Source organism: Bos mutus, chromosome X (genome assembly GCF_027580195.1).
Source record: "Bos mutus isolate GX-2022 chromosome X, NWIPB_WYAK_1.1, whole genome shotgun sequence".
In the NCBI taxonomy this organism is placed as follows: domain Eukaryota; kingdom Metazoa; phylum Chordata; class Mammalia; order Artiodactyla; family Bovidae; genus Bos; species Bos mutus.
In genome coordinates, this window is record NC_091646.1 from 49,974,894 (window position 1) to 49,983,537 (window position 8,644).

General features: G+C 40.3%; 1 protein-coding gene across 1 annotated transcript; it reads right to left on the reverse strand.

Annotated features, from left to right (window-relative positions):
* Positions 1-4,692: 4,692 nt before the first annotated feature.
* On the reverse strand, positions 4,693-8,017 carry LOC138986336 (PEX5-related protein). Its single transcript, XM_070365549.1, has one exon. The coding sequence runs from the start codon at positions 6,351-6,353 to the stop codon at positions 5,319-5,321; it is 1,035 nt and encodes a 344-aa protein (XP_070221650.1). The 5' UTR covers positions 6,354-8,017; the 3' UTR covers positions 4,693-5,318.
* Between the last annotated feature and the right edge of the window lie 627 nt (positions 8,018-8,644).

Here is an 8,644-nt window from a genome sequence, read left to right on the forward strand (position 1 = left end):
AGTACCGTGCATCGAACCTGGACTGGCGACTCGTTTCATACATGATATTATACATGTTTCAATGCTATTCTCCCAAATCTCCCGACCCTCTCCCTCTCCCACAGAGTCCATAAAACTGATCTATACATTGGTGTCTCTTTTGCAGTCTCGTACACAGGGTTATTACAGAATTTTGTGGTTTTCTGTCATACATCAACAAGAATCAGCCATAGGTACACCCATGTTCCCTCCCTCCAAGACCTCCCTCCCATCTCCCTCGCTATCCTACCCTTCAGCCTGTTAGAGCCCCTGTTTGAGTTCCCTGAGTCATACAGCAAATTCCCATTGGCTATTTACATATGGTATTGTAAATTTCTATGTTACTTTCTCCATACATCTCCCCTTCTTCCTCCTCTCCTCCCCCCATGTCCACAGATCTGTTCTCTATGTCTGTTTCTCCATTGCTGCCCTGAGAATAAATTCATCAGTGCTATCGCTTTAGATTCCATATATATGTGTCAGGCAATGGCACCCCACTCCAGTACTCTTGCCTGGAAAATCCCATGGATGGAGGAGCCTGGTAGGCTGCAGTCCATGGGGTTGCGAAGAGTCAGACACGACTGAGCGACTTGACTTTCACTTTCACTTTCATGCATTGGAGGAGGAAATGGCAACCCACTCCAGTGTTCTTGCCTGGAGAATCCCAGTGACAGGGGAGCCTGGTTGGCTGCCGTCTATGGGGTTATACAGAGTCGGACACGACTGAAGCAGCTTAGCAGCAGCAGCAGCATACAGTATATATATTTCTCTTTCTGACTTACTTCACTGTATAATAGGCTCTAGGTTCGTCCACCTCATTGGAACTGGTTCAAATGCATTCCTTTTTACGGCTGAGCAGTATTCCATTGTATATGTGTACCACTGCTTCTTTATCCATTCATCTGCTAGGTTGCTTCCATGTTCTAGCTATTGTTAATAGTGCTGTAGTGAATATTGGGATACATGTGTCTTTTTCAATTTTTGTTTCCTTAGGGTATATGCCTCAGAGTGGGATTGCTGGGTCATATGGTGGTTTTATTTCTAGCTTTTTAAGGAGTCTCCATACTGTCTTCCATAGTGGCTGTATCAATTTACATTCCCACAAGCAATGCAAGAGTGTTCCCTTTTCTCTACACCCTCTCCAGCATTTATTGTTTGTAGACTTTTTGACGGTGGCCATTCTGACTGATGTATGGAGAAGGCAATGGCACCCCACTCCAGTGCTCTTGCCTGGAAAATCCCATGGATGGAGGAGCCTGGTGGGCTACAGTCCATGGGGTCGCTAAGAGTCGGACACGACTGAGCGACTTCACTTTCACTTTTCACTGTCATGCATTGGAGAAGGAAATGACAACCCACTCCAGTGTTCTTGCCTGGAGAATCGCAGGGACAGGGGAGCCTGGTGGGCTGCCGTCTATGGGGTCGCACAGAGTCAGACACGACTGAAGTGACTTAGCAGTAGCAGTATTCTGACTAATGTAAGGTGGTATCTCATTATAGTTTTGATTTGCATTTCTCTAATAATGAGTGATGTTGAGCATCTTTTCATGTGATTGTTAGCCATCTGTATGTCTTCTTAGAAGAAATGTCTTTTCATGTCCCTTTCCCACTTTTTGATTGGGTTGTTTGCTTTTCTGGCATTGAGTTGTATGAGCTACTTGTATATTTTGGAAATGAATCCTTTGTCAGTTGTTTCATTTGCTGTTATTTTCTCCCATTCTAAGGGTTGTATTTTCACCTTGTTTGTAGTTTCCTTTGCTGTGCAAAAGCTTTTAAGTTTAATTAGGTCCCAGTTGTTTATTTTTGTTTTTATTCCCATTACTCTAGGAGGCGGGTCATAGAAGATCATGCTTTGATTTCTGTCATCGAGTGTTCTGCCTATGTTCTCTTCTAAGAGTTTAATATTTTCTGGTCTTACATTTAGGTCTTTAATCCATTTTGAGTTTATCTTTGTGTATGGTGTTAGGTAGTGATCTAATTTCATTATTTTGCACGTGGCTGTACAGTTTTTCCAGCACCACTTATTGAAGAGACTGTCTTTGCCACATTGTATATTCTTACCTCCTTTGTAAAAAATCAGGTACCCATAGGTGCATGGGTTTATCTCTGGGTTCTCTATCTTGTTCCATTGGTCTGTATTTCTGTTTTTGTGCCAGTACCATACTGTCTTGATGACTGTAGCCTTGTGGTATAACCTGAAGTCCAGCTCCATTCTTCTTTCTCAAGACTGCTTTGGCTATCCGGGGTCTTTTGTGTTTCCATATGAATTGTGAAATTTTTTGTTCTAGTTCTGTGAAAAATGACATTGGTAATTTGATAGAATTCACATTGAATTTGTAGACCGCATTTGGTAGTATAGTCATTTTCACAATATTGTTTCTTCCTACCCAGGAACATGGAATGTTTCTCCATCTGTTTATGTCATTTTTTTTATTTCTTTGATCAGTGTCTTATAGTTTTCCATATACAAGTCTTTTGTCTCCCTAGGTAGATTTATTCCTAGATATTTCTCTTTGTTGCAATGGTGAATGGGATTGATTCCTTAATTTCTCTTTCTGATTTTTCATTGTTAGTATATATCCTATATACTAACAATGCAAGTGATTTCTGTGTATTAACCTTGTATCCTGTGACTTTGCTGTATTCACTGATTAGCTCTAGTAATTTTTTAATAGTTTCTTTTTTTTTTTTTTTTTTTTTTGCATAGGGAAATATATTTAATAACCTGTGGTAAACCATAATGGCAAAGAATACAAAAAGAACTTATATACATGTATAACAATCACTTTGCTGTATAGCAGAAACTAACAACATTGCAAATCAACTATGTCAATTAAAAATATTGAAAAACTTTGTGTCCTCTAACACAACTCTTTGAAGTTACTTTGCATTCCAAAAACAAAATAAAACTTGGGCTGCAAAATCTGCCACCACATAGGAAAAATCAAAAATCAAAATATCCCACATTTACCCTGTTTTCAGGCTTTGTTACCGATTTCATGCAGGTAGCGCCAGCAAGGCTAAGAAAACAGCCTATCTTTATTGCAAGTTCAGTTGACTATTCAAAGTATAGAATGACTTCATAAATAGAACACCTGTAAAGTTTGTCCTAATGGTCTATGATGGATGCAAGTCAGCTGACCAGTGATGCACAGGGATTGAGAGGATAAGCATGCACAGAATGGATGCTACTCCATCAGGGATACTCAAGCAGGCATCTGTCACGGACTGGAGTTTGGCGCCAAGAGTTCATTCCAGGCCGAGTTTCTAGGATTCTAAAACTCTACAGAATACCAGGTATTCTTTAGAAAGTATTACTGAGCTCTGTTTTGCTTCTCAGACTGCAGGGAAGGAGGCCAACCCTGGGTTGGGACTCTTGCCCAACAGTGAATGCCCTAGTGCCTCTGTCTCTTGCTGGCCAGATGGAGGCATCACCTAGCCCAGGTAGGCTTTGACATGAAGATAAAAGTCTGGCACCACCACAGGCCCGCAACTCTTTGTCTTTATAAACTAGGCTAGGTTATGATATGTGGAAGCCTCAAGTGCTTGTGGTTTCGTGTGTCCTTGGGATCCCTTCCTACCCTGGAGACTTCTGACATAACAGAAGAGAGCATTTCTACCTGTACCTCAAGAGTTTGATGTCTTAGCGTGTGTGTACATTTCCTCTCTCATCTTCTAGCAGAAGCTAACTCCCTAGTCAATTAAATTCTTGAACCAAATGCTGGTTTTTTTTTTTTTTTTTTTTGTGGTAACTATAATCATGAATGTATCTGATCTGATCTGATTAGTAACCAAAGAACATGAGGAAAAAAGATGGGCTTGGATTGCTTTGGGGAAGATTCTAGAAGAAGGACAGAGACACGGTGAAGACGAAAAGGGCCACTTAACCAGGACAAATTACTCAAATTGGACATCAGTGAATTTATATTTTGGTTAGCATTTTGCAAACAATTTTTCTAAATCTTTAAAAAATGACGTCTTTCCAAATAATCACCAAAGCCCTAACAGGCACAAAACACTCTGAAGAACTGAGTGGACTATAGCCAATTACATAAAACACTACTGCCAGCAGAAAATTCCTGATGCTTGATACATGTTCAAAGTGAAAGCCACGCATGCATCTTTCATATTAAACCACTGACGTTCAGCTCAAAGACACTGATCTACTATTATTTAGAATGCAAAAGGGTGAGCAGGGCAGATTATTATGGAACTAAGAATACACATAATTTTAAGGGAAGGATGTATTTATCACTCAAGAAATACTATTTAAAATATTAACAGTTTAAAAGGAACATTAACTGTGAATGGCAGTTAGAAAGCAAGGAAAATATGACATTTAATCAAGTTAATGTTAACTCAATAGAAATCACATCATCATCAAACTTTCTGTAGAGAATTTGTGAATGCTATCTTATCTTTTGCTTACGTTCATACAGAGTCCCAGAAAAGCATGTGAATAAGATCTGTGTTTGACATATTTACACCTATGTCTTATCTGCTTTAAAAAAAACACTCCTTCAAAACCCTATGCTATGAAAAAAACTATTTTCAAGAATTTTATTTGGTCCGTTAATCTAACAAGGCTGAGTTCTCAAATCTTTCACCCCAAGTTAAAAATTGGAGCAACAAAACAAAACTCCAGCAAGGCATAAATAAGATAGTAAAGTGCATATATACAATCCCAGAAAAGTTTTGATTGGGAAGAGCAAAAATTTTTAGTGCAAAAACTGCTTTTGCCAGCAAAGCTCCCTCTCTGAAATCAAAGGGCTACAGTAAAACTTAAAATTGGAACGTGTTTAAGCAATGCCTCTTTTCAGTCAAGAGTTAATATGTGTGCATGCACCTTGGCCCAGACTATATTCAACCTGGTAAAAGGGGGGAATTTCAGAGGACAGTTCAGAAACAGAATTTCCTGACCCAAGGCACTGCTTTCTCCAGGTGCCCATGAGCAAGTTCCTTAGATGTGTCATCAGCTGCAAGTGGACCCTTGGAAAAACCCCAAGGAACATACTTGCACTGTGCTCATGGCTTGTGAAGTGTATTCAAACACGGTCACTTTATCTTGGTTTTGTCTTGTGTCTCTCCGTTCTTTCGAGCCCAAACTTGACTCTATGCAACGTTTTGTGCTTTTTGTATTTGAACAGAGACTGGGCATTGTCTGTGGGAATTCCCTTGGGTTATATCACCATGGCCTTTTGAACATCCGTTTTTATCCTTTTTTTTGGAATTCATAATAAAATAGTTTTGCATTTCTCAGTACAATTACACAGGTGAAGGGTTCCCCCCCCCCTTTTCCTTCAAGGATCCAAGTTGAAAGCTCTTAGGAGGACATCCAGGTCACCGAGATTAGCCGCCTGGAAGAGTTCCGGCTGGTCCATCAGAGAAAGGGCAATTCTAAGGGCAGCCCAGATATTCCCAGAGATTGCCGGATGAGGGACCTGCTGCTGATTCCTGCTCTTTCTTTGCAAACTGAGGGCAGTGAGAAAATTGCTGACCGCTTCTCTGTAGGCGCCCAGGTTGATGCAGCTTATCCCCAGGTTGTATCTGGACCAGATGAAGCCTGGCTGAATCTCCAGTGCTCGTGTGTAGGCCTCCACAGCCTCCTCGCTGCGGTCTCCATTTGCCAAGGTTGCCCCAAGACGGTTCCATAATGAATAGTCCTCTGGTCGAACAGTTAAGGCAGCATTAAATGCGTCTATTGCTCTATTAAATTCTCCACTCAGGTGGAACAGCACCCCCAAGCCTGTCTGCAGATCTGGGTCAATCACATCTCCATTTTGGTGGGCAGCTTCCAGGTATAATTCCTTCACTCCTTCCAGAACAGAGCTATCAACTGGAGACTTAGACATCCTCCGGGTGAGTCCTGGAGATCCCTTCTTGCTTTTCACAAGGTATTTGTACTTTGGATTCTGCTTAATCCAGTTCTTTAAAGCTTCGCAAGCATCTTGCTGATGGCCAGTGTTAGTGTAACTCACAGCCAGAGCCATCAGAGCTTTCAAGTTGTTGGGCTGCAATTCTAAGCACCTCTGGAGGGCGACAATAGCTGCTTGTTCATTTTCATTCTCTGCCTGGGTTATCCCGAGGAACTGCCATGCCTCTGCATCTCCAGGGTCCTGAAGAATTGCTGCCTCCATGAACAGGATGGTGACTGGCAGGTCCCCTTCCTTCAGCCTTTTTAAGCCTTCTTCAAATGCTCCAGGCCAGTCTTTGAAGGGGTTTTCAGTATGAAAGTAATAACCCTTCTCACTGGCTGAGATTGTAACCTGGTTCTGGGCTTCCTGGTTCTCCGATATCCAGTTCCTCCGGGCCATTTCTTCCCATTCTGCTTGCATCTTATCCCAAAACTCTGTATCTGACTCCACAGCTGCTTTTGCTCTTTCAAATTCTTCTTCTAAGGAATGGTTTCTGGAAAGCAAGGCGCTCCCCCAGCGCTGCTCTTTGGTCAGTCGAGCCTGTGACTGACGTCACTTTTGGAGTACTTTGCAAACAGAACGCTTCTTAAACGGGGACGGTGCCAAAGCGCGCGCCCCGCTCACACGCAAGCATCCTCTAACCTGTGTTTTTTATGTATAGTGTCATGTCATCTGCAAACGGTGAGTTTTACTTCATCTTTTCTGATCTGGATTCACTTTATTTCTTTTTCTTCTCTAGTTGCCATAGCTAGAACTTCCAAAACTATGTTGACTAATAGTGGTGAGAGTGGACACCCTGGTCTTGTCCCTGATTTTAGAGGGAATGCTTTTAGTTTTTCATCATTGAGAATAATATTTGCTGTGGGCTTTTCATGTATGGCCTTTACTATGTTGAGGTAGGTTCATTTTATGCCCATTTTTTGAAGCGTTTTTTTAATCATAATGGATGCTGAATTTTGTCAAAGTCTTTTTCTGCATCTATTGAGATGATCATATGCTTTTTATCTTTCAGTTTGTTAATATGGTGTATCACATTGATTGATTTGTGTATCTTGAAGAGTCCTTGCATCCCTGGAATAAACCCAACTTGATCATGATGTATGAACTTTTTAATGTGTTGTTGAATTCTGTTTGCTATAATTTTGTTGAGGATTTTTGCATCTATGTTCATCAGTGATATTGGCCTGTAATTTTCTATTTTTGTGTTTTCTTTGCCTGGTTTTGGTATCAGGGTGTTTGTGGTCTCATAGAATGAGTTTGGAAGTGTTCCTTTCTCTGCAATTTTTTGGAAGAGTTTCAGAAAAATAGGAAAATTATGTTTTGAATCTTAACAGCCTAATTTAATTAAATTTAATAATTTAAAAATAGTTAAATTATGTTTTGTGTCTTAACAGCCTAAGGACATGTAACTTAGCAAGCACTGTCTGATTTACAAAGTGATATCAGGTCACCTAGTGTTTCTAATTCTTGTCAACTGTAAATACCTCTAGAGAGGCCTCTTTGTCATAAAAATACGGCTTTTAAAGCTACTGTGTGAAAGGAAAAAGCGAAAGTCACTCAGTCGTGTCCGACTCTTTGCAACCCCATGGACTATACAGTCTGTGGAATTCTCCAGGCCAGAATACTGGAGTGGGTAGCCTTTCCCTTCTCCAGGGGATCTTCCCAACCCAGGGATCAAACCGAGGTCTCCTGCATTGCAGGCGGATTCTTTAACAGTTGAGCCACAAGGGAAGCCCCATTGTATGAATATCCATATAAAAATGTTAGAAGGAAGTAGTCTCAAATGATAAAGAGTATTGACTAATGGTAGTCAAATAAGTTTTATTTCCATTTCCCTATTTCTCATTTTATGAAAATAATATATGTTTATTATTATAGGCATATATTTCCATTTCCCCATTTTTATTTTATATAAATAATATTAGTATATTATTTCTTTTTTTAAAAAATTTTCCCCAGTTGTTTATTTTGGAGGTGATATCTTTCCTTTTTTTTTTTAATAAATTTATTTATTTTAATTGGAGGTTAATTACTGTACAATATTGTATTGGTTTTGCCATACATCAACATGAATCCGCCACAGGTGTACACGTGTTCCCCATCCTGACCCCCTCCTCCTCCCTCCCGTACCATCCCTCTGGGTCGTCCCAGTGCACCAGCCCCAAGCATCCAGTATCATGCATCGAACCTGGACTGGCGATTCATTTCATATATGATATTATACATATTTCAATGCCATTCTCCCAAATCATCCCACCCTCTCCCTCTCCCAGAGCCAAAAGACTGTTCTATACATCTATGTTTCTTTTGCTGTCTTGCTTACAGGGTTATCATTACCATCTTTCTAAATTCCATGTATACACATTAGTATACTGTATTGGTGTTTTTCTTTCTGGCTTACTTCACTCTGTATAATAGGCTCCAGTTTCATCCACCTCATTAGAACTGATTCAAATGTCTTCTTTTTAATGGCTGCGTAATACTCCATTGTGTATATGTACAACAGCTTTCTTATCCATTCATCTGCTGATGGACATCTAGGTTGCTTCCATGTCCTGGCTATCATAGACAGTGCTGTGATGAACATTGGGGTACATGTGTCTCTTTCAGTTCTGCTTTCTAGCTTGAGTGACTGAGTAGATTGTTATATTCATCAAGATTGAAAATACAGAAGCAAGAACGGGTTTGGAGGAAAGATGTAAAGTACATAA

What these genes read in the sequence shown, in the direction of transcription:
- LOC138986336 (XM_070365549.1), bottom strand. Translation starts at nt 6,353, where the DNA reads ATGCAAGCAGAATGGGAAGAAATGGCCCGGAGGAACTGGATATCGGAG.